General features: G+C 44.5%; 2 protein-coding genes across 2 annotated transcripts; both read left to right on the forward strand.

Annotated features, from left to right (window-relative positions):
- Nucleotides 1-77: 77 nt before the first annotated feature.
- On the forward strand, nucleotides 78-15,814 carry LOC111151508 (sperm-associated antigen 5-like). The gene is made up of 15 exons (XM_022509538.1): nucleotides 78-196; nucleotides 453-578; nucleotides 5,686-6,773; nucleotides 6,880-7,057; nucleotides 12,245-12,319; nucleotides 12,743-12,835; nucleotides 12,923-13,057; nucleotides 13,151-13,270; nucleotides 13,394-13,486; nucleotides 13,588-13,701; nucleotides 14,064-14,157; nucleotides 14,356-14,503; nucleotides 14,583-14,685; nucleotides 14,875-15,008; nucleotides 15,433-15,814. The coding sequence occupies exons 1-15, from the start codon at nucleotides 146-148 to the stop codon at nucleotides 15,785-15,787; spliced, it is 2,907 nt and encodes a 968-aa protein (XP_022365246.1). The 5' UTR covers nucleotides 78-145; the 3' UTR covers nucleotides 15,788-15,814.
- Nucleotides 15,815-18,545: 2,731 nt separating this feature from the next.
- On the forward strand, nucleotides 18,546-24,774 carry LOC111151436 (protein KIAA0100-like). The gene is made up of 12 exons (XM_022509440.1): nucleotides 18,546-18,572; nucleotides 19,484-19,583; nucleotides 19,810-19,992; nucleotides 20,346-20,467; nucleotides 20,958-21,113; nucleotides 21,199-21,320; nucleotides 22,443-22,623; nucleotides 23,287-23,373; nucleotides 23,987-24,097; nucleotides 24,238-24,373; nucleotides 24,477-24,607; nucleotides 24,697-24,774. The coding sequence occupies exons 1-12, from the start codon at nucleotides 18,546-18,548 to the stop codon at nucleotides 24,700-24,702; spliced, it is 1,362 nt and encodes a 453-aa protein (XP_022365148.1). The 3' UTR covers nucleotides 24,703-24,774.
- The last annotated feature ends 118 nt before the right edge of the window (nucleotides 24,775-24,892 follow it).

Below are 24,892 nucleotides of genomic sequence, written 5' to 3' on the forward strand. Positions count from 1 at the left end.
TCGAGCCTGCTGCGGACCGCTAGGCCGACACCTAGGCCCTCGCAGCCAATCGAGAGACGCGGCGCAGTTTCAAATAAAGACGGCGGGTGAACATGGCGTCTGCTTTTGGGTCTGGGAGGTGATCGCTGCGCGTTCTGTGGTGAAAATGTGGCGGGTGAAAAAACTGAACGTTAGCCTGTCGCCTTCGCCCCAACCGGTGAGCAAGAGAACCTCAGGGACGGAGAGAGCTGGGTCGGGGCTTTGGGGCGGGACGCCGCAGCGCCGAGTGTCCCGGAAAGCTGGGTCGAGGGGAACCTGGGGAAGGGTGTGTGTGTGTGTGGTCTATTACCGGTCCTGCCGCTTAGGCGCGGCTGCGGTGGAAGTCTACTCTTCTATTGCCCCAGGAGCTTCTTAGAAAGGGAAGAGGGGCCGGCCTGGCCCAGCCCAGGCTTTCTCACACTCTGCTTTCTCAGGGAAAACCAGCTATGAGAACTCCTCTCCGAGAACTTCTCCTGCAGCCCGGTGCCCTCACCAACTCTGGAAAAGGGCCCCCGATAGGCTACTCGCCGACCTCATCACTGTGCAAGCTGGGATTGCAGGTGAGATTCGCCTGGCTGGCTTCTCGACTGGGCTCTTCGCCGAGGTCGAGAGCTCAGAGGAACAGAGGGCCAAGGCTGGAACGTAATTAATAAGGATAATGAAGTCTGCTGCCTTAGTGACATCCATTTACAGCTATTCAGGCCAACAGAGAGGTGCCCTAGGGTGGTTAAAGGAAATCCACGGGGAACCCAGACCTCTATTTAGCTGTTAGTTTTTATCACCTCCTCCCCCGTTAAACCCTTACCAAACTACTGAGAAACACTATCACTTTGATTAGTGGTTCTCCCGCTAATGTGGGCTCACACGCAGAGATCAGTCAGCTGCCACAGTGAGGCAATACCCACGTTCATTCCAAGAGGTTGCCAGAACTCTTCCTGGGATCAAGTTACCCCACTAGAAGGCAGGGTACCTGGACAAGACTTCTTTTAAACTAACCCCATGTAGAATTGCCCTCACTGAGTTGTACTTTTTTCAAAAGTCTTGAGAGAAGTAGCACGTGGAAACTGCTTTTCAGTTGTTGTAAAAACTTGCCAAGGAAGGAGATTGACCCCTCTATAAAATTCCTTAAAGAAATTTCTTTTAGAACTTAACTGCCTGGGATACTTGTCTTCCTGAAGAAATTGCTATCCTCTTCTCTTTCTTTCTGATAAGGAGAACTAGGTAGTCTACCGTATTTTCCCTCTTGCTTTGGCTTCTAGAGAGCTCAGGGTCAAATTTGATCATCAGATATAGCTACTGTTACTCCTTGAAATAGGAAGATTTGCTTCCTTTTTCTTTTCTATGATTTGGTATCTCATTAACCTCTATCTGCCCTTTTTCATGCAGACTAAATTATTTGTAACATTTTTATTTTTAGTTGATTTTTTAAAATATATTTTTAATTTACTCATTTGTCAGAGAGAGAGCACAAGCAGGCAGAGTGGCAGGCAGAGGCAGAGAGAGAAGCAGGCTTCCTGCTGAGCAAGGAGCCCAATGGGAAACTCGATCCCAGGACTCTGGGATCACGACCTGAGCCGAAGGCAGCCGATAAACAGACTGAGCCACCCAAGTGTCCCTATTTTTAGTTATTTTTATTTTTTCTTTAGTAGGCTCCATACCCAAAGTGGGGCTTGAATTCAGGACCCCAAGTTCAAGAGTTGCATGCTCCACCCACTAAGCCATTCTGCTGCTCCTTTGGAGTCTGAATTATTTTTGAGATACAGTATAAATTAAATAGGTTAGAGGAGGAAAGAAGAATATGTAAAAACAGAGACTTCCTAAATAACATATGTATAAAGGTAGCGGCCTTTCTTAAAAACACTGTTTTAACACTTACTGGCCAGTAGAACTTTCTGGTGGGGGGTTGTCATTTGAGCATCTGACTCTTGGTTTCAGCTCAGGTTGTCCTCTCAGGATCATGAGATTGAGCCCCATGTTGGCTCTGCAGTCTGCTTCCCCTCTCCCTCTCCTGCCCCTCCCTCTGCTCGCTCACCCTCATTCTCTCTCTCTCTCTCTCAAATAAATAAATAAATCTTTAAAGAAAAAAACAAAAAACAACAACAACAAAAAAACACCCAAAACTTTCTGGGTTGAAGGAAATGTTTGATAATATGTGTTGTCCAGTATGGTGGCCATGAGTTTTGTAGCTTTTGAGCACTTGAAAGGTAGTTATTATGACTGAGGACCTAAATTTTGACTTTTAGGGGAGCCTGGGTGGTTCAGTCATTTAAGTGGATGCCTTTGGCTCAGGTCAGGATCCCAGGGTCCTGGGAGCAAGCCCTACATTGGGCTCCCTGCACATCAGAAAGCCTGCTTCTCCCTCTCCCACCAACTCCCCCGCTCCCCATACTTGCATGCTCTCTCTCACTGTGTCTGTCTCTGTCAAATAAATAAATAAAATAAAATAAAATTTTTTTAAATTAAAAATAAAATAAATTTTGGTTTTATTTAATTGTAATTTACCATATTAGTACAGTCTAGGTTAGAAAAAGAGTACCTGCCTCCCTTTCCCTGCTCTCCTATGTGTGTACTTGTGCTCTCTCTCTGTCTCTCTCTCTCAAATAAATAAATAAATCCTTAAAGTAATTTTCTACATCCTCACCAACACTTGGTACTTTTTGTTTTGTTTTTTATAGTGGCCATTTTAATGGGTGTGAGGTGTTATATCATTGTGGTTTTTATTTGCATTTCCTTAATGATTAGTGATGTTGAGGATCTTTTCATGTACTTGTTGGTCATTTGTATGTATTACATCAAGAAATGTCTATTTTCAAGTTTTTTGTCCATTTTTTTTTTAAAGATTTTGTTTATTTACTTGAAAGAGAATGAGAGAGAGAGCATGAGAAGGGGGAAGGATCAGAGGGAGAAGCAGGTTCCCTGTGGGACTCGATCCTAGGACTCCAGGATCATGACCTGAGCCTAAGGCAGTCGATTAACCAACTGAGCCACCCAGGCACCCCAATTTTTTGCCCATTTTTAAAAAAGATTTTATTTATTTGACAGATCACAAGTAGGCAGAGAGGCGGGCAGAGAGAGAGGGGGAAGCAGGCTCCCCACTGAGCAGAGAGCCTGATGTGGGGCTCGATCCCAGGACCCTGAGACTATGACCTGAGCTGAAGGCAGAGGCTTAACCCACTGAGCCACCCAGGAGCCCCTTTTTGCCCATTTTTAAATTGGGTTATTGTGTTGTGGTTGTTGAATTGTAAGAGTTCTTTATATATTATATATTACCAGTTTTAAGATTTTCAAATATTTTTTCCATAAGTGATTTTTAAAAAAAAATGAATAGGAACTTGATAAACACAGCAAAAACTGTAAGTGCACGTTTACATCTCTGAGTCTTTGGTTTGTTTATTTAGTTTCTGAGCTATCTTTTGCATACTGATTTATGTTTTTTATTTCATATCTTCATTTATGTTTTATTACGATAGTGCTCTAACCTTACTAATATTGCTGTCTTTGCTCTCTTTGTTTGCTTTTATCTCATGTCTCTTTGTCATCACTTTATTTTCTACTTTTCCTTTAAAGCACTTTGAAAGAAAAACTTTTAAAAACTGAAAAAAAAAACAACAAAAAACTGAAATAAAGAGATGCCTGGGTGGCTCAGTCCGTTAAGCCACTGCCTTTGGCTCGGGTCATGATCCCGGGGTCCTTGGATCCTTGCTAAGCTAGGAGGCTGCTTCTCTCTCTGCCTCTGCCTGTCACTCTCCCTGCTTGTGCTCTCTCTCTCTGACAAATAAGTAAATAAATAAAATCTTAAAAAAAAAAAAACTGAAATAAAATGTGTGAAAGTACATAAAATATACAACTTAACAAATTTGTATGAAGCACCTGTCATTGTAATCAACACTCGGTCAGCAAAGTGCCAGAATATCAGAAGCCCTTTTTAGCTTAACCTTATGTTTTAAAGTTTTATCCACTGATGTAAATGAGAGATTTCATGTAAGTCTGGTTTTTTGTTTTTTGGGGTTTTTTGGGGGTAAATAATTGGTCTTTCTATCTCAAGCTTCTGAAATAGTTTTATCTTCCTTATATACTTCAGTAATTTTATTTTTTCTTAACAGTCTTGCTTGGAACTTGGTAAGCCATTTCAATATGCAAACTCTGGTCTTTCTTTACCTTGGAGAAACTTTCTTTCTTTTTTTTTTTTTTTTTTAAAGATTTTATTTATTTATTTGATAGAGAGAGAGATCACAAGTAGGCAGAGAAGCAGGCAGAGAGGGAGGAGGAAGCAGGCTCCCCGCTGAGCAGAGAGCCCGATGTGGGGCTCAATCCCAGGACCCTGGGATCATGACCTGAGCCGAAAGCAGAGGCTTTAACCCACTGAGCCACCCAGGTGCCCCTTGGAGAAACTTTCTTATAATATTTGTTAATTATAATATTTGTTGATTTGTTAATAATCAAATATTGTTAATTATAAAATTTGTTAATTTCTTCATGGAACTATTTTCTTCACATGTTAGATTTACTGGATTTATCTTCCAGTTCTTTTAGGTCTTCCCTAAGGTTTATATTTCTTTGTATTTTTGTCTTTGCTTTAAGATACTTTTCCACTTGATCCAGGCCAGTAATTCCAACCTCTACTCTGATCATTGTCTTTCAATTCATTTTATTGAATTTTTTAATTTAAAGTAATATTTATTATTTCCATAAGGGCTTTGTGTGTGTGTATTGTACTATTCTCTTTTAATTCAGTTTGCTGAATTTTTTGTTTAAAAGTACTTTTTACTATTTCCAGAAGGTCTTTGTATATGTGTGTTGTTGTACTCAAATCTTCTTCCATTGTCATCTGTTTCTTCTATCAGCTGTTTTGTTAGGGTCTACTTTTTCTAACTATCTTAGGATTTGTCCTTTCTGTGGCTATTAGATCCATTTAAGTACAGTCATATTTTCCTTTTCTTGTTCATTGAGTCTCAGGACCAGCAACCCTGCAGGTGGTAGAAGGCGCAGTAGTCTTTGTTGCTGTGAACCAGCATGTGGGGGGTTATCAGTCCTTTATAAGGCACCAGGAGGAAGTCTCTGCTCTTCATTTTCCTCTGCTGTAAAGGTTAGAGCTCTAAAAATCCCAAGGGTTAAATGGGTTCATCCCATGTGTTTCAGGACACTCTCAGCTCTTGAGGCCAAGGAGACTAGGTCACTACTTCAGGTTGACGTTGCCCTTTTTCCTAGGGTCCATAGATTTCTGTGGTCCCCAGCAAGACAGTACACTAACTCTGGTCCCCAATTTCTCATCTATCCCAGAAGAGGGAAAATCTTGGAGCAACTCTAGAGTCTGGCAGAGCTTACCTAGAGATCCTTCCTACCCATTCCTCTAAAAGTGGGTTGGAGTTAGGATTGGAGACAAGTGGGTCACATTCAAGCTACCATCTCCCCAGGATATAGATAGATTATCTCAGCCTTGTTTATATTGTAGGCTTGTTCACTTGCAAAGATCTAAGTTGGTTTCCCAGCTTTAGTCAGGGTTTAGTTTAGGGTTTCTTTAGTGAGCAGCAAGACTTAGCCAAATTTTACCTACACAGAGGTAATGAAAACTCTTCCTTTGAGTTCAGACAATATTCTGTACCCATAATTATATGTTGGGAACCTGAATTGACTGCCTTGGTCACCTCCTTTTGTTTTCTTTGGCAGGAAGTCAGCAACACCACATCTCCACCCAATTTTATCAATGCCAAGAGGACTGATTCCCCTTCAGAACAGTTCACCCATCCCTCAAAGTGGCTAAAAGATCCTTGTCAGCATGAATCAGTTGAGCAGCCCCTAGATCTGAATCCCCAAACCAACTCTACTCCCAAAATATCTGAGGAAGCTGTAGATCCACTGGACAATGTGGTTAAAACCATGGTCCTTGTACCCTCTCCAGTGAGACAACAGCAAGACGTTACACTTGAAGCTCATTTAGATACTATGACAGAGACAAACAGCATCTTTCCAGATGAGCCTCTGAGGCCAGGAGATCTGCTAAGAGAAGGGGTGGCAGCCTGCAAAGAGGACAGCTTTTCAGAAGTTGTTCCTGCTATGCCTGATAAACCTACATTTCCGTATCCTCCATCCCATATCTTGGAGTGTCTACCAAATCCCTGTTCAGAGCAACAGCCACACTGCTCCAAAGAAAGCCTCAGGGGTGGTAGGACTGAGGCTGTGGTTGAGGACTTAGTCCCTTCGGAAAGTAATATCTTCTTGCCTTCCTCCATGCTCTGGATCTCCCCTTCAACTGCCTTAGCAGATTTCCCTGCCAGTCATGTGGACCCAGGGGAGGAAATTGAAGAGCACAGATCTGTAGAGGAAAGAGAACTTAGCTTTCCCACACTCCCTGAGAAGGTTGAGTTAGGAGATCAAGCACTTGTCTCAAATATGGGAGATACTCCATCCACATGCCTAACTCCAAATCCAGGAGAGATGGAATCTCAGGCAGCTCCAGACCCAGCAGTAGAAGATGCTGGTAGGGTTCTCATCTCTGATACAGGGCCTTGGATGTCCCCACTGGCCTGGCTGGAAAAAGATGTAAATACTTCGATTATGCTGGAAAATCTCCACCAGAGCTTATCCCTTCCCTCTGTGCTTCGGGATGCTGCGATTAGTACTACCCCTTTCCCTACTTGCTCGGTGGGGACTTGGTTTACTCCCCCAGCAGCACAGGAAAAGAGTACAAACACCTCACAGACAGGCCCAGCGGATATCAAGGATGGTACTTCTGAGACAGAGCACCTCCTATGGGGGTAAGTGTCCCTGTATCTTTGTGCCCCTGGGCTCCATTACCCAGGACCTGCTGCTCCCCTCCCCTCACCCTTTCTTTCTTCTCCTCATGTTCTTTTCTTGCTGCAGCAACCGTCCTCCGGATCTAACTGCCTTATCTCGACATGACCTAGAAGATAACCTGCTGAACTCTCTCATCCTCCTGGAGGTTCTCTCCCGCCAGCTGCGGGACTGGAAGAGCCAGCTGACTGTCCCTCACTCAGAGGTTCGGGACAACAGCACACAGACTGACACATCTCCCAGTGGGGTAAGAAGGTTCCTCCCAGTGGGCCTTCTTCTTTAAAATATGTATAAAAGCTGAGGATCTGGAAAATCCCTTAGAGCTGTGGGTACTCACTATACCCCTGGGATACATCGTCATTTTCCAAGGGAATATAAGCAAGGAAAGTTTTAAAGGAATCAGTTTCTAGATGTTCATCTTTCACATGTACTCTTTTTTTTTTTTTAATTTTAATTTTTTATTAACATATAATGTATTATTAGCCCCAGGGGTACAGGTCTGTGACTCACCACACATGTATTCTTAACTAATTTTTTTCTTTCCTACTTCCCCATTCTCAATGGCCCTTTCCTACTTTACTAAAGAGCAGCATATTCACGACCTATCCTGAATCTTACATTGTCAAGGAATAGCAATCAAAGGACAATAGAAAATCTTTGTGTACATGCTGAGAAAGCAAATGGCTGCAATGGTAATGTAACACATCATGTGGATTATTAAAAATTTTGACCGAAGTTCACTATTGAGATTTTTGGCATGTTTCTCCAAAGGAGCGCCTAGAATTGGGTCTTTTCTTCCTCCATTCCTACTTATTCTCATTACTTATGTGAAGCAGATTCTCAGTTCTTACATCTAGAAGAAAGGAAAATCAGCATAGAATTGTTGCTGAGGCATGTCTTAGTGTAGGAATTATAGTAATCCACAGACACATGAGTTAATAAGGGGAGGGAATTGCTGTCCTTTTTATTAATAGATTATTCCCAATAAAATGTTACTGGGTTAAATGGACTTCTGTTGTTGCAGAGATATTGATTAATAATAGACTTAATATATTATAGACTTAAAATATATTACATGAGGATAAAATTCTGAGCGTAAAAATACAAGGTTCAAGGAAGAAAAGGGATGATAAAAAATTTCTGACTCTTTTTAAAGATTTATTTAGTTGAGAGGGAGAATGTGCATGCATGCAGAGGCAGAGGGAGAGTGAGAAGGAGAGAAGCAGACTCCCCACTGAGAGTAAAGCCCAACGCAGGGCTTGATCTCACCACCCTGAAATCATGACCTGAGTTGAAATCAAGAGTCAGATGCTTAATCAACTGAGCCACCCAGGGGCCCCCAAATTTCTGATCTTTTTTTCTTTTAAATTTATTTTATTTTGGGGGCCCCTGGGTGGCTCAGTCAGTTGGGTGTTTGCCTTCGGCTCAGGTCCTGATCCCAGGGTCCTGGGATCGAGCCCCGCATCAGGCTCCCTGCTTGGCGGGAAGCCTGCTTCTCCCTCTCTCACTCCCGCTGCTTGTGTTCCCTCTCTTGCTGTGTCTCTCTCTGTCAAATGAATAAATAAAAATCTTTAAAAAAAATTATTTTATTTTTTAAATTTATTTTATTTTAAATTTTTTTAATTTTTAAATCTATTTTCATTATTATTATTATGTTTTTAAATTTCTGACCTTTAAGAAGAGCTTGTGTGTGCATTTTTGAAAAAGATTTATTTATTTGAGAGAGAGTGTACATGTGCTTGGGGGCAGGGGCAGAAAGAAAGAAAGAAAGGGAGAGAGAGGATCCTCGTGTGAACACCCTACTGATTGCAGAGCCCCATGTGGGGCTTGATCCCAGGACCGTGAGATCATGACCTGAGCCAAAATCAAGAGTGGGATGCTTAACTGGCTGAGCTACCCAGCGGCCCCTGTTTATGCATTTTTTTAAAAGATTTTTTATTTATTTATTTGACACACAGAGAGAGATCACAAGTAGGCAGAGAGGCAGGCAGAGAGAGGAGGAAGCAGGCTCCCTGCTGAGCAGAGAGCCAGATGCGGGGCTCGATCCCAGGACCCTGGGATCATGACCTGAGCTGAAGGCAGAGGCTTTAACCCACTGAGCCACCCAGGCGCCCCTGTTTATGCATTTTAAAAAATATATATTTTATTTAACTATTTGAGATAGAGAGTGAACGAGAAAGCAGGAACAGGGGAGCAGAGGGAGAGGGAGAAACAGGCTCCTGCTGAGCAGGGAGCCTGATGCAGGGCTCAATCCCAAGACCCTGGGATCATGACCTGAGCCAAAGGCAGACACTTAACCAGCTGAGCCACCTAGGGGCCCCTGTTTATCCATTTTTTAATGGTGTCAAATAGGTATTAAATTATTATGGTATGTGTAGTATTTATACCATTGGATATATTGAAGAGTGATTTAACAGTTTTATTCCAAACTACCAATATTTATTTATTTATTTATTTATTTAAGATTTTATTTATTTATTTATTTGAGAGAGAATGAGCGAGAGAACATGCTGAGCACGGAGCCTGATGTGGGGCTCAGTCCCAGGACCCTGTGATCCTGACCCCAGCCGAAGGCAGAAGCTTACCTAACTAAGCCACCCAGGCACCCCTCAAACTATCAATATATTTTTTTAAAGATTTTATTTATTTATTTGATAGAGATTACAAGTAGTCAGAGAGGCAGGCAGAGAGAGAGGAGGAAGTAGGTTCCCCACTGAGCAGAGAACCCAATGCAGGGCTTGATCCCAGGACCCTGAGACCATGACCTGAGCCTAAGGCAGAGGCTTTAACCCACTGGGCCCCCCAGGCACCCCTCAAACTATCAATATTTATAACATGGTTAAAATTACAGCCTTTATAACATTTTAAACTTAAGAGTACTCTTTCAAGAGTAGTCTTTCAAGGTTATTCTGTGAGATATGAGAGGAAAACAGTTCAAAGACCACTATTCTAGAGGATTCTGGTTGTGACAGCACAGGTTGAGAAAGGAAGGGAATGGTGTCCAGGGAAGGAATTGAGTGCCTCAGTCTTGTGTCCTTTGAGATAACGGGTAGCTGCTGCTAAGAAGAGCTGGACTCCAAATGCCCAGAGACCTGGGGTTGAAAATATCCTCAACTTTACCTTCTGCCAAAATCCTGACCTCTTTCCCCTCTCTTTCCCTGAAGCTTGCCAAATCCCTTTGGAGGCCACTGAGCCAGAGCCAAAGAGAGGCAGTGACAGCACCTGCCGCCATTCCCTATTCCCTATTGCAGTGTCCTGTCCTTCCCGCTTGGCTGCCTCCTTCACACTAATCTCATCACTTGCCTGACTGCCCCGCTCTGAGGAGCATGCGTGCCCTGCCCGGGGCTCACAGAGTGCTGTGGGCCTTACCACACACGATGTGGTGGGGAATAATGGCCGCTCTGCAGGGGAGGCGAGCAGCGAATGCCACAAGCTCTGTCCCCTTAAATCCAGACTGCTGTAACATCATGACTCAGCACTGCTGCTCCCACAGGTTTTGTCTCAGATGATGGCTGCCTTTCAGCAGTAATGACATTTCTGGGCTTTTCTCTCAGAACCTGAGTCTTTGTATGGCTCTGCTGTCTCAAGATCATACTTTTCCACTCTACACAGCATACTAATTTTTATCTGCACTAAGATAACGCATAGACAGAGAATGAGAAAAATGACTAAGAAATATTTGAGAAGGTTACTAGAAATTAAGAGAATTACAAATTAAAACAATGAAATTAAATGAAATTAAAACTATTTTCGTCTCACAAAATGGCAAAAAATAAAATAGATAATACTGGTAAGTATTGTCCCATTGTCGGTAGGGTGTATAAATTGGTTCAACCTTTTTTGAAAGTAGTTTAAGACCGTTAAAGCAATTCAGACTTTTTGACCCAGTAGTTCCACTTCTAGGGATGTATCCTAAGAGTTAAAAAAAAAAAATGCTGCATAAAGACAGTAGCTTTTTTCGAAATGATGAAAAAATGAAATGAAAAATAGTGGTACATCATAAGATGGGATATTCTGCAATGTAATTTTATTTATTTATTTATTTAAAGATGTTTATTTGAGAGAGAGAGAGAGAATGAGCAGTGGGGAGGGGCTGAGGGAGAGAGAGAGAAGCAGACTCCCTGCTGAGCGGGGAGCGGATGCTAGATTTCAGGACCTGGAGATCATGACCTAAGCCAAAGGCAAATGCTTAACCAACCAACAACCACCCAGGCGCCCCGCAACATAATTTTAAAGTATGCTTATGAAGAGTTTTTAATAACATGGAAAGGAAGTATAACATAAATCATGGCTTTTAAAGAAAGGAAATTAAAAAAAAGAAAGGAAATCAGAGTTTAGATAATTTCTGAAAGGCTTCGAGGTGAGGTAAGGTATCAGTGGAAGTTAAAAATGAGTGTACTCTACTTTGATAGGTCCCCCTAAAGCAGATGTTCCAGTCTCAGGCTATTTCAGTGAAGAGAGTGAATATAAACTCAGGGTTAAATAACATTAATATAATGAAATTAAGTAATAGAACCAGGCCCCCACGTTTATTTATGTTATAATCTTAGTTGTGCATATTCAGATGCATCCCAATTTCAGTGGCACTATTGTATAAAAAGATAATCATCTTAGAATTTATTGAATAAGGTAGTTTCTTTTTTCAAGATTTTATTTATTTGATAGAGCACAAGCAAGGGGAGTGGCAGGCAGAGCAGGGAGAGCCCGATGCAGGGCTCGATCCCAGGACCCCGGGATTATGACCTGAGCCACCCAGGCCCCCTAAATATGGTAGTTTCTTTCTAAATCAGTAATCTCCCTGACACCTGAGGGAAATAATATACTCCTCAGTTACAGCAAATCCCTATAGCCAGAAAATCTCTGGTGTGGAGTTATAGTGAAATCTTTCAGGGTAGTTGCTATACTGTTGGTTAAGAATCATTGCTCTAGGGGTCCTTGGGCGGGTCAATTGGTTAAGTGGCCAACTCTTGATTTCTGCTCAGATCATGATCTCAGGGTCCTGGGATAGAGTCTGGGTCTGGATCCGAGGTCAGCAGGGAGTCTGCTTGGCCCTGTCCTTCTCCCTCTGTCCCTCTCCCCACTTAATGCTTGCTGTCTCTCAAATAAATAAATTACATCTTAAAAAAAAAAAAGAATCATTGCTCCAGATGGTGAAATTATTAATGGCTTCTTTTTCCATTTTATTCACTCTATATTTCCAAACTTTTATAAACCTTTAAACACATGTCATCCTTATAGTTAGAAAAAAGGTTATTTTGAAAAGGAATTTTTTATGTACCTCTGGATTTTTTTCTGACTCAGCTTCCTCGAGCTGTGAGCCTTGCTCCTGCTTTTCTTAGGAGAGGCTCCTGGATCTTGGCAGATGGGAGCGGGAATGTGGCGCTGGTGGGGCATGTTGCCTCTGCAAAGGGCACACTTTTGTTTCTCTGACTAGATAAGTAAGAAGCCTCAGCATCTTCAGGAGAGCCAAGAGATCGGACAGGCTCTGCAGCAGGCCAGGAATGTCATGGTAAGTACTGATTGCCTTTTTACCATCTCTGGGTGTCCTGTGACGATCAAGAATGAGTCTTGGGGCACCTGGGTGGCTCAGTGGGTTGGGCCGCTGCCTTCAGCTCAGGTCATGATCCCAGGGTCCTGGGATCGAGCCCCGCATCGGGCTCTCTGCTCGGCGGGAAGCCTGCTTCCCTCTCTCTTTCTCTGCCTGCCTCTCTGCCTACTTGTGATCTCTCTCTCTCAAATAAATAAATAAAATCTTAAAAAAAAAAAAAAAAAGAATGGAGAGTCCTGGGTGGTTAGCAGATGGTGATTATCTTCCTACTGGGAGCTTGAAACTGGGGTCAGTTGTTTCCCCTCCCAGTGCCCTTGGTTATTAGTTCCAGCTTAGTGACTTTATTTGGTCTCTGGTCTAACCTAACCACCTTTCCCTTTACAGCAGTCGTGGGTGCTGGCTTCTAAAGAGCTGATATCCTTGCTTCATCTATCTCTGTTGCACTTAGAGAAAGATAAAATTGCCGTGAGTCAGGAGGTAAGCAGCACGAAGGTGAAGGCACTCCAGTGAGACTGAAAGTCCAAAAAAAGGAACCGAACGCGGTGTCTGATTCTTATCTTGTAGTCTCGGCATGCAGAAACCCTGGTCTCCTGCTGTTGTGACGTGTTGAAGAAGTTGAAGGCAAGGCTCCAGAGCCTCAAAGCAGAAAGGGAGGAGGCAAAACACAAAGAGGAAATGGCCCTTAGAGGCAAGGACGCGGTAAGGTGCCAGGCCTTTGTTCCTGGATGTGGGAGGTCTCTTCTTCAGGGTTCCTGCAGGAACACAGAGTTACTTTCCCTCTTCCCTCAACAGGCTGAGGCTGTGCTAGAGGCTTTCTGTGCACATGCCAGCCAGCGCATCAGCCAGCTGGAACAGGACCTGGCATCCACCGGGGACTTCAGAGGCCTTTTGAAGGAGACCCAGGCCCAGCTGGTAATTTGAAGGCATTTTCTTCCCTGGGATCTAAGCTGACACACCGGGAGGATGGCCATATCCCCGCACTCTGTTGTATCCAGAGGGAAGGGGCCATCTCTGTAGGCAATCCTTCTTGTGTAGGTTGGGCTTCATGCTGAGCAGGAAGAGGTGGCTCAGCAGACGGTGAGTCTGACTTCAAACCTACAACAGGACTGGATATCCATGCAGTTGGATGTGAGTATTTGGGGCCATTATATCACCCTTTACTCCCAGCCCACCCTGTTAGGAGCCCTGCCTCGAATGTGCTCTCCTGACCTGCTTGCTTCCCCTGCTAGTATGTAACATGGACAGCCTTGCTGAGCCGGTCTCAACAACTCACAGAGAAACTCAAAGCCAAGAGCCGGCAGACCCTGCAGGAACGTGATGCTGCAATTGAGGAAAAGCAGCAGGTACAAACCAGAAGTGGGGACTTCTTAGGCCTGGTTTCCTCCTCCTCCTCTGTAGAAGGCCTTTCTAATGAGTGGTATCATTAGCCTCTTTCCCTGGTTGTGTCCTTTTTCTCCTCTGGGTTTGGAGACCAGCCAGGTCCTTTCACTGTAGATGGCTTTGGGCCCAGTTTTTTCCTTTTCTCTTTAGTACCTTCTTCAGCTACTTTTCTCCTCTTTCTCCTTTTTACTGGGAACCTTATTTCTGCAGTGTTGCTGCCCAGGAGCAAGGTGCTTTGCTGTTCTGTCCAGAAAGAGAAGCTGGGCTTAGTCCTAGGATTCCTGATTCAGGAAGAACCATAGGAGAAAAATCTATCTTTTCTTAGGTTTCCAGGGAGCTGGAACAAGCTACTACCCATTTAGAGGACTGCAAAGGCCTAATAGAACAACTGGAGTTGGAAAATAGTCGTCTAGCAACAGGTAGGGGTGTGTGTTTGTGTGTGTGTATGTGTGTGTGTGTATGTACACATACATACATGAACAAGCCCTGTGCCCTGCTGAAGCCTGGCGTGTGGCAGTAGAGCAAGGAAGTGCTGTGGAGCATTTTTTTCAGAGCAGAAGAATAGAGAGGTTTTGGCCTGATGACTACATGGTGTCATTAGGATACTTTTGGTTTAGATCTCCGGGCTCAGCTGCAGAGTCTGGCCAGCATGGAGAGTCAGCTAAAAGAGCTACAGAGTCAGCATGCCCATTGTACCCAGGACCTGGCCATGAAGGATGAGTTGCTCTGCCAGCTGACCCAGAGCAATGAGGAGCAGGCTACTCAGTGAGTCACTATCGGGTTGTGGTGGCAGTCGGCACCCAGGGTGTAGGATGGCTGGGATCTAACAGAAGGTCTCTGGCAGATGGCAAAAGGAAGCGGCAGCACTAAAACACACGCAGGCAGAGCTGCAGCAGCAACAGGCCGTCTTGGCCAAGGAGGTCCAAGACCTGAAGGAGACCCTGGAGGTGAGGAACATGGCTGGGGGCAGGGGAGCCGGGAGCAGTGTGCCTCTTACCTGATGCTGTGCTGGTGACGTTTGAGGCTGGGGACCAGGAAGAGCCTCTGTTCCCAGGGCTCTGAAATTTCCCACTTAGCTCATTTTCACCCCCTCCCTCTCTCGCCCCTTGCCTTCCTTCCTTTTCCTGTGTCCCCAGTTTGCAGACCAAGAGAATCAGGTTGCTCACCTAGAGCTGGGCCAGGTGGAGTGTCAGTTGAAAACCACGCTGGAAGCACTCCGGGAGCGCAGCCTGCAGTGTGAGGACCTCAAGGACACTGTGGAGAACCTGAAGTAAGATTTCTACCTTTCTGTGCTTCACCTACTAAGTGTTTATGCTTCCTCGGAGCACTTCGGAAACTGCAGTCTCCAAGGAGACTGTGACATGATCCAAGAACCTCTTGTTTTCCTCTTTTTTTTTTAAAGATGTTATTTATTCATTCGAAAGAGAGAGAGAGAATGAGAGTATGAGAAGGGGGAGAACTAGAGGGAGGGACAGCAGACCCCACACTGAGTGCAAAGGCTGAGGCCGGGCTGGATCCCAGGACTCTGAGATCATGACCTGAGCTGAAATCAAGAGTCAGACACCCAACTGACTGAGTCACCCAGGCACCCCATGTTTCCTTTTTGAATGAAGCTCTGTGTGGGGATTTGGGAGAAGAGTTCAGAGAAGGTTGCCTGATCTTCGGCTGTTTTCTCTATTCCTTCCTGATTTCAGGGCTAACCTGGCTAGCACCATAGCAGAGAACCAGGAACAACTCCTGGAGAAGACCCGCCAGTATTCCCAAGAGCTAGGGGTGCTGACTGAGCAACTACGGAGACTCACCCTCTTCTTACAGGCAAAACTAAAGGAGAAGGTAGGATCCAGGGATTCCTTCTCTTCCTTTCCAATCATATCTTCAACCAAAGACAATTTTATTCCTTCCTTCCCAGTCTGTAGATTTTTTATTTCCTTTTCTTGTCCTACTTCATTAGCTAGAACTTCCACCACTACATGGAAAGGGAGGGGTAAAAGGGGACATCCTTGCCTCATACCTGATCTTAAGTATGATGTTAGCTGCAGGCTTTTGTAGGTTGAGGAAGTTCTCCTCTATTCCTAGTTGATGAGAGTTTTTCCAGTTGTATCTTTATCATACAAAATGGTCTTCCTAAAACGCTACTCTTCTTCCATCTCTGACCTTCACTGACTTTCAGTCACCTACAGGACTTCATCCTGTCATCCTTTTTTTCATCTGTTTCCTGCCTATTATGAACACTTTACTCCAACTAGACTGCCTGTATACCACATGTCTCTAATCATACATGCCCCGTCTCTAATCATACATGCCCCGTCTCTAATCATACCCAGACTTGGGCTGTTACCATGCCCATTTTCCTCTGTCTTCAAACTAGAAATACCTTTTCCTTTCTTTATCCTCCTTATTTCAACTTCTTTCAAATGTTCCAGAATCACATGGACTCAGTGATCTCCTGCTGTATTCTTCATGAACTTACTCTCCTTTTGCACTTGCATTAGTTTCCCTCAGATGTCTGTTCTCTTCATCTAGATTATGATGTTTAAAGAAAGCAGATGGGACACCTGTGTGATTCGGTTGGTTAAGCATCCCACTAGATTTCAGCTCAGGTCATGATCTCAGGATCATGAGATCAAGCCCCAAGCTGGGCTCCACACTCAGTGTGGAGTCTGCTGGAGATTTTCTCTCTCTCCCTCTCACTCTGGCCCTCCCCCTGCACTCACTCGTCCTCTCTCTTTCTCTCTCTCTCAAATAAATAAAAAAAAAAAAAAAAAAAAGGGGGCATCTGTGTGGCTCAGTGGATTAAGCCTCTGTCTTTGGTCATGATCTCAGGGTCCTGGGATCGAGCCCCGCATCAGGCTCTCTGCTAAGCAGAGAGCCTGCTTCCCCCCACCCCACACCGTCTGCCTACTTATGAACTTGCTCTCTTTGTCAAATAAATAAAATCTTAAAAAAAAAAACCAAAAAAACCCAGAAATTTAGCCTTTCTTCTTTGCCTTTCCCACAGTGCACACCACACAATAAATTGTTGATATCTTTCAGAATAGTTAATTAGCTTATTCAACATTGAAAGGTACAACCAGGATCCTGAAATTTGGAAGTGCTTATGATCTGACCCTAGTGTGTGCTGAGCACAGAAAATGTGAAAGAATCTACAGTGTTGCAGGGAAGACAGGTGTAACCTTGACATCTTGACTTGGGATCATGATAGAGGTCTTCATGGAGGAAGCAGCAGTTATACCTTTGAGAGTTAGCATGTCTTCTCAGAGCAGGTGATCCTTGGGCAGAGTCTTGAGGTTTGGAAGGTGGGGGTGGGGCAGGGGCAGGGTTATGTAGGAAGGCCTACTAGGCAAAGTCAAGAGAGTGCCCTTCTGACTATGAAAGTCAGAGAGGCACTGTGTGTACTCTTCTTGTAGTGTCTGCCTTGTAACATGACCTGGGTTAGGTGCTGGGGCCACAGGTGAACAAGACAAGGCCCTGCTCATATGGAATTTGGCAGGTTTGGAGTCTGGGAAGTAGCTTTTCAGTATAGAAGCTATATGGGGCAAGAATGACAAGGAGAGGGGCGCCTGGGTGGCTCAGTGGGTTAAAGCCTCTGCCTTTGGCTCGGGTCATGATCTAGGGGTCCTGGGATTGAGTCCCGCATTGGGCTCTCTGCTCAGCGGGGAGCCTGCTTCCTCCTCTCTCTGCCTTCCTCTCTGCCTACTTCTGATCTGTCTCTGTCAAAGAAATAAATAAAATCTTAAAAAAAAAAGAATGACGAGACAAGACTAGAGAAGTAGACAAGAGGCCTGGAGGCTTGAACTAATGGCGATTATAGAAGGGTTAGAAAGGAAAGGGTGGACTGGATGAATTGAATACATATTTAGAAAATAGAAGTAATAGAACCTGGTGACCAATTTGGTGTAGGAGTAATGTGGAAGAGTGAAGGGTCATCTCTAAATTGCTGGAAAGATGATGATACCTTCTAGAACTGGGGGTGGCACACTTTTCCCATAAAGTACAATATTGTACTTTCGTCTTTTTGGCCATGTTGTCACTCTCTTAACTACTCAACTCTGCCTTTGTAGCTCAAAAGCAGCCATAGATAGTGTGTAAATAAATGTATGGCTGTATTTCAATAAAGCTTATTTACCAAGACAGGTGGCAGGCCAGATCTGAACCACAGGCTGTCATTTGCTGCCCTCCCAATCCCCCGGCCCTAGGATCATAAACTGGAGGAGGAACAGATTTTTGGTGGGATGGGACAGGGAAAATGGTGAGGTCAGCCTTATGTAAACTAAATTTCAGGTAGACTATGGAGCGTTCTGGTAGATTTTTCACAGGCTTTTGGGTCTGGAGATTGGGAAAATAATCTACTTGAGAGAGACAAAGTTCATCCACGTAGTAGTAGCTGTTTTTGTGGAGTTCCCCAAGGCGAGGCCTAGGGAATGGATTAGAGTATAAAGAAGGCCAAGGATGAACCAAAAGGAGTCCAACAGTTTAAGGAACAACCTGTGGATAAAGAGAAGAAATAGTCAGAAAGTTATGAGGCGTGTGTATGAAGGAGAGAGTCATGTCCCAGAAGCTGAGAAAAGGAAGTTTCTTTTTTTTTTTTTTTTAGATTTTTTTTTTTTTTTTTAATTTGACAGAGATCACAAGTAGGCAGAGAGGCAGGCAGAGGGTGTGGGGAGGAAGCAGGCTCCCTGCTGAGCAGAAAGCCCAATGTGGGGCTTGATCCCAGGACCCTGGGATCATGACCTGGGCTGAAGGCAGAGGCTTTAACCCACTGAGCCACCCAGGCGCCCCAAGAAAAGGAAGTTTCTAAAAGAAGAACATGGTGATCGATTATGAAATAGGTCAGGTAAAACAAGAGCTGAAACATGTCTGTGGAATTTGAAAGTAAGGATGTCCTTAGTGAACCAAACAAGTTTTGGTGGAATGGTGAGGAAGAAGACTGAGTGTAGTGGGGTAGGGAGTCACTAGATGTGATAATTTTAGGCGGGAAATATAGGCTTCTTTATCTTTTTCTTGATGGGAGGGGAAAGAGAAAAGGCAGCTTAAAAATGGGATTTAAGTTAAGAAGGTTTTTGTGTTTAATTGTTTTTTTTTTTTTTTTTTTTTTTTTTTTGTGAGAGAATTAAATTTGTGTTTGTGTATACACTACATATTGCTTATCCATTCATCTACCAATGGATATTTGGGTTTCTTCCATATTTTAGCTATTGTGAATAATGCCATATGAACATATACAAATCTCTTCAAGACCCTGCTTTCAGTTCTTTTGTGTATATATCCAGAAGTAGAATTGCTGGATCATACAGTATTTCTGTTCTTAACTTTTTGAGGAATTGTGCTTGACGTAGTATTTGCCACAGTACCATTATACCATTTGACACATCCCCAGCAGTGCACAAGGGATCCAATTTCAGCACACCCTTGCCAGCATTTGGTATATTCTCTCTCTCTTTTTTTTTTTTTTTTTTTTGATAGTAGCTATCCTAATAGGTGTGAGGTAGGACAGGATTTAATTTTAACCTAGCTTGCTTTTCTGGCCTCAGGCCTGCAGGTTTGGCAAATGTGCATGTAAATCATTTGGCTTTGGGGAATTTGAGTGGTTTGGGCCAGGAGGGAGTCACGTATGTCTTCTACCGTGGGAGATCCTTAGGCTATTCTAGGCAGTGGAAGTCTGAATAGTAAGTATAACTGCTTGCATCTTAGAGGTCTGTGACCCAGTTGGCCAGGAGTTAAATGTGCCTGTATCTCTGTCTTCAGGTAAAGAATATCGAGGAGCACCGGCAGCGTAGTCTGGATTCTGTGCAGGAGCTGATGGAGAGCGGGCAGGCAGTGGGAGGCATGGTTACCACCACCACAGGTCAGCGCTCCCTTATTCCCCATCATGTGGTTAGGAAGAGAGGCGCATTTTCGTACATACTCTCAAGATTAACATATGCTGGGGTGGGACCATTTTGTGTTAGGCTAGGTTGAAAGCAAGTGTCTATAGAGTTCCCTAGACATCACATGTAGCCAGAGACATCACTCCTAGCTCTTACAGTACCTTTATTGAGAATGTCTTTTATCTCTTTCCCACTTCTTCCCAGATTGGAACCAGCCAGCTGAAGCGCAGCAAGCCCAGCAAGTCCAGCGGATCATTTCACGCTGTAGCTGCCGAATGTACTATATCAGTTACAGCCATGACATTGATCCTGAGCTGGCAACTCAGATTAAACCACCTGAGGTCCATGAGAACCAGGAAAAGGAAGATCTCCTAAAGAAACAGGAAGGTATTCAGGGCTTGAAAGGCTTTTAGAAGGGGACTACAGTACTTGTGAAAGTAGTAGCTTCCTTCGTGGTTCTGAGTCAGTAGTGTTATTAGAAGTCCCACTGTGCACTGGACATTACTTTGCTCTGCATTATGTAAGGTCTGCTGTAAGAGGCTGAAGTGTGCTCTTGGAGGGAACTGGAATGAATGGGAATTGTTTGATTCTAAAATAAGCAAACATGTTTCTACCCATGAACATCTCACTAAGCTGTTTCTATGGGGTTAACAGGAGAGGTTCCAAGTATGGGTTTAAAGATGGGGTAGGTATTTAGAGAGAACCTTGAGTTTCTTACTTAGCTGCTAACAATTACATAGGGGCTGTGGATACCTTTACCCTTATTCATCATGAGCTGGAAATCTCCACCAACCCGGCTCAGTATGCCATGATCCTGGACATTGTCAACAACCTGCTGCTCCACGTAGAACCTAAGCGGAAGGTGAGCATGGTCCTTTATAGAATGCCAGTTAGCCTCACAGGAACCCATAGACCTTGTGCTTTATTTGGAGTCCAGTAAGAAAAGCCATGATTCAGACTGAAAAAGGGCCTTGTGATTGGTACATCCTCTATTAATCAGTAGCAGCTGTTGAAATTTCACTTATCCAGGAAGGGTCTTGAGTGTTCCAGAGACTGTAGAGCTTGTTTACTTGATTGTTTTTCTTGGTCAGTTCTCTACTCAGTCACTTTGATACCTCTGAAATCAGTAACTAGTCCCCACTATCACCTCCATCCCTACCCTGTGGGACTGGCTTACTGTGAAATCTTTACTACTTCTGCATGGGCCTGCCCCTTACACTTGCTACTAATGCTGACAGATACAGGTAAGCTTTCTAGAAGAGATCCATATTCCTTGTCACTTTTTCTGTTTCACTTTACTGCAAGACATATCTGTTAAAAAATCTTGTTCATTACCTTTTCCGCTGCTTCAGGAGCATAGTGAGAAGAAGCAGCGGGTCAGGTTCCAGCTCGAGATCTCTAGCAATCCTGAGGAACAGCGCAGTAGCATACTACATTTGCAGGAGGCTGTGCGGCAGCATGTGGCCCAGATACGGCAGCTGGAAAAGCAGATATATTCTATCATGAAGGTAGTTACCGGGGCAGTCTGAGGAGAGGGTGTTCTCCTAGGACAAGGGAGATCTCCTCTCAGTTTCTTCTGCCCTGGATCCCTAGTCTTTGCAGGATGACAGTAAGAATGAGAACCTGCTTGACCTGAACCAAAAGCTTCAGTTGCAGCTAAACCAGGAGAAGGCCAGTCTACAGCTGGAAAGCGAAGAACTTAATATCCTCATCAGGTGCCACAGCGTTCTTTCTCTGCCTCTTTCCGGTACCCCAGCTAGGGTTGATCTCTCTTCCTTGCCCGTGTTTTTTTTCTTTTTTTTAAAAAAGATTTTATTTGTTTATTTGAGAGACAGAAATCACAGGCAGAGAGGCAGGCAGAGAGAGGGGGGAAGCAGGCTCCCCGCGAGCAGAGAGCCCAACACGGGGCTTGATCCCAGGACCCTGAGATCATGACCCGAGCCAAAGGCAGAGGCCTCAACCCACTGAGCCACCCAGGCGCCCCTTCCTTGCCCATGTTAATGATAGTCTTTGGGTCTCGTGCACATCATTGAAGGCTGATATAGATTTGGGTACTTCCTGAATGAACCTGGCTGGACTTGGCCAAAAGACTGAGAATAAGAGACCCCCTCCTTTGGCTCTTCATTAGAGCCTTTCCTCTCCTTTCCTCTTAGGAAAGGAGAAAACCAAATGGTTTGGAAAGATCACTTTTGTGGCCTTGCTATGTGCAGGTGAACTGACAATAAAATGTCTTGAAGTTGATCAGTAAGGAGCACAATAGCAGATACAATCATAGGGGTTTATGAGTGGGCATAGACTTTTTTTTTTTTAAGATTTTATTCATTTATTTGTCAGAGAGTGAGCGTGCGCACAAGCAAGTAGAGTAGCAGGCAGAGGCGGAGAGAAAAGCAGGCTCCCCGCCAAGCAAGGAGCCCGATGTGGGACTCAGTCGCAGGACCCTGGGATCATGACCTGAGCTGAAGGCAGTGGCTCATCCGACTGAGCCACCCAGGCATCCCGGGCAGAGAATATTTTATTAGCTGCGGGGGGTGCCTGGCTGGCTTAGTCAGTAGAGCGACTCTTGATGTCGGGATCATGAGTTTAAGCCCCAGACTGGGTGTAGAGATTACTTAAAAAAACAAAAAAAGCAGCAGCAGCTGTGGAACTAAAAGATGGGCTTTAGCTCCCAGGCTCCAGGTGTGAGGAGCAGTGAATCCAGCGGAAAAAATTTAGGGAGTACCTCTTCCAAAATAGGTCCATCTCTGGGTTTACCTCCTGCATCATTCTAGAGCATTCCACCCCACCGTAACCGAAATGCTGTTACCGTTATTGGCTCTGGCCTTCCTGTCCATCTGCAGGTGTTTTAAGGACTTCCAGTTGCAACAGGCCAATAAGATGGAGTTGCGGAAGCAACAAGAAGATGTGAGTGTTGTCCGTCGCACTGAGTTCTACTTTGCTCAGGCACGATGGCGCTTGACAGAGGAAGACGGACAGCTAGGAATTGCTGAACTGGAGCTGCAGCGGTTCCTCTACAGCAAGGTATCGGGTATACAGTCATACAAAGGCAAGCTGTGTTGAGAGGCATTGACCTGTCTCAGGAGTCTTATAGAAAGAGACACAAAGAAGCTAATTATTATATGATTACTGATGATGTTACTGATGATCGAGACATGAGCATAGTTCTCCTCAGACACAATTGTTTGTACTTTGAAATTACACAGATATAGATGAGCTTGATCAAATGCTCCTTTCACTGAATAAGAGTATCCCTAGAAATATGGCCCAGAGGGAAGTCATCTTCCAAGTCCAGCTTGGAATAGAATTGTTAAATCTATATGGACATTCAGCTCTCCAGCAATAAGTAACTAATGGCATGGAGGAAAGGACATGATTCATTATTCCACACCCTTTTCCCCCTGGGAGTTTGGAAATATGTAAGACCATTTTTTAAATATCACAGTGACTGTGGGAAGTGCTATTGGCACTTAGCATCCTTGCCAACCGTGCCCTCGCCAGTAGTGCCCATGAGAAACACTGGATGAGAGGGTGAATTGATTGTATGAAATTGAAAGAGATGCCAAAGGTTGGGATTAGACATTTGGAGAACCTAAAAATAGGAAATGTAGCCATTCTCTGGCAAGCTCCTGAGAAAGGCTAATTATAGTATATTGGGTCGGGGGGTGGTGGGAAATCTTTTTATAGGTGAATAAGTCTGATGACACAGCAGAACATCTTCTGGAATTGGGCTGGTTCACTATGAACAACCTCCTCCCCAATGCGGTCTATAAGGCAAGTCTTATTTCCCCATTCCTCCCCCATTCTCATGCTTCCTAACAAAGGGCATTTGTGGGGCGCCTGGGTGGCTCAGTGGGTTAAGCCTCTGCCTTCGGCTCGGGTCATGATCCCAGGGTTCTGGGATCGAGCCCCGCGTCGGGCTCTCTGCTCAGCAGGGAGCCTGCTCCACTTCCTCTCTCTGCCTGCCTCTCTGCCTACCTGTGATCTCTGTCTGTCAATAAAAAAAAAAAAAATCTTTAAAAAAAAAAAAAAAAAAAGGGCATTTGTAAGATTTTATTTATTTGAAAGAGAGAGAGAAGAGGGGCAGAGGGAGAGGAAAAGAGAGAATCCTAAACAGACTTTGTGCTCAGTGTGGAGCCCGACACAGGGCTAGATCTCATGACCCTGAGATTATGACCTGAGTGGAAATCAAGAATCAGATGCTTAACTGAGCCACCCAGGTGCCCCCTAACACAGGGCATTTGTAAGGGCCCTTTCACATAAATCCAGGGTGGGAGGTAGTGTGGTGATCTGAGAGGTTGAAAGCTTGCCTGGCTTAGCAAGACCATTGCTTTTTCTCTTAGTTTGAACAGACTTGTGGGTTGATTTGTCACTCATTATCCTGTAGGTAGTCCTGCGGCCCCAGAGCTCCTGCCAGTCTGGGCGACAGCTGGCCCTTCGCCTCTTCAGCAAAGTCCGGCCCCCTGTTGGGGGTATTTCTGTTAAGGAACATTTTGAGGTTAGTATACAGTCCTTTGGGGATACAGAAACAAAGGGCACTCAAAAGCTATCTGTGTGTTACTATGCTACATTAGGGGTAGGTAAAACTGAGGGATGATGTCTGAGCTTAATTGCTTCTTCAGCCTTTTTCCTCTTTAGGTAAATGTGGTGCCTCTCACCATCCAGCTGACACACCAGTTCTTCCATAGAATAATGGGCTTTTTCTTTCCTGGCCGAAGTGTGGAAGATGATGAGGTTGGAGATGAAGAAGATAAGTCCAAACTGGTGACTACTGGTGAGAACTTTTATGGTGGAGCTCCAGAAGACTGCGGTAGTGGCCCCGAGATAGCTAAAACTTCAGAAAGAGGATGGCAGCTGGTATGCTCGCTTTCTCGTAGGGATTCCAGTGGTGAAGCCTCGGCAGCTGATTGCGGCGGATGATGCGGCACCACTGGGCGCTGGGAAGGGTGTGGCTCAAGGCTTAAATCGGAGTTCTGGCGTCAGGAGGTCATTTCGGAAAGTACCTGAGGTACCACACATGCCCCTAATGGCGGAGAGATGGGAAAGTCCTGGGGTTCCCTGTTTGGCCCCACTAGGGATTTCTTCATTCTTTTCCAGGGATGAAAGGAGATGGAGATGTTTGGGGTCCTAAGTTTCTTCCGATGGTTTCAGGGACTCACATTCCTTTCCTGCCTTTCCTAGCACCCTGTGGATGATATTGACAAGATGAAAGAGCGAGCTGCCATGAACAACTCGTTCATCTACATAAAGATTCCACAGGTTCCTCTGTGCGTCAGCTACAAGGTCTGCTTCT

Source organism: Enhydra lutris, unplaced genomic scaffold, assembly GCF_002288905.1.
Source record: "Enhydra lutris kenyoni isolate GAN:26980312 unplaced genomic scaffold, ASM228890v2 scaffoldscaffold26, whole genome shotgun sequence".
NCBI classification, from domain to species: domain Eukaryota; kingdom Metazoa; phylum Chordata; class Mammalia; order Carnivora; family Mustelidae; genus Enhydra; species Enhydra lutris.

What these genes read in the sequence shown, in the direction of transcription:
- LOC111151508 (XM_022509538.1), top strand. Translation starts at nt 146, where the DNA reads ATGTGGCGGGTGAAAAAACTGAACGTTAGCCTGTCGCCTTCGCCCCAA. An exon ending in TGTCGCCTTCGCCCCAACCG is followed by an intron (nt 197 to 452) that starts GTGAGCAAGAGA and finishes CTGCTTTCTCAG; the next exon opens with GGAAAACCAGCTATGAGAAC. An exon ending in CTGACACATCTCCCAGTGGG is followed by an intron (nt 7,058 to 12,244) that starts GTAAGAAGGTTC and finishes TTCTCTGACTAG; the next exon opens with ATAAGTAAGAAGCCTCAGCA.
- LOC111151436 (XM_022509440.1), top strand. Translation starts at nt 18,546, where the DNA reads ATGGTGATCGATTATGAAATAGGTCAG. An exon ending in TCTCCTAAAGAAACAGGAAG is followed by an intron (nt 19,993 to 20,345) that starts GTATTCAGGGCT and finishes ACAATTACATAG; the next exon opens with GGGCTGTGGATACCTTTACC. An exon ending in ACGTAGAACCTAAGCGGAAG is followed by an intron (nt 20,468 to 20,957) that starts GTGAGCATGGTC and finishes CCGCTGCTTCAG; the next exon opens with GAGCATAGTGAGAAGAAGCA.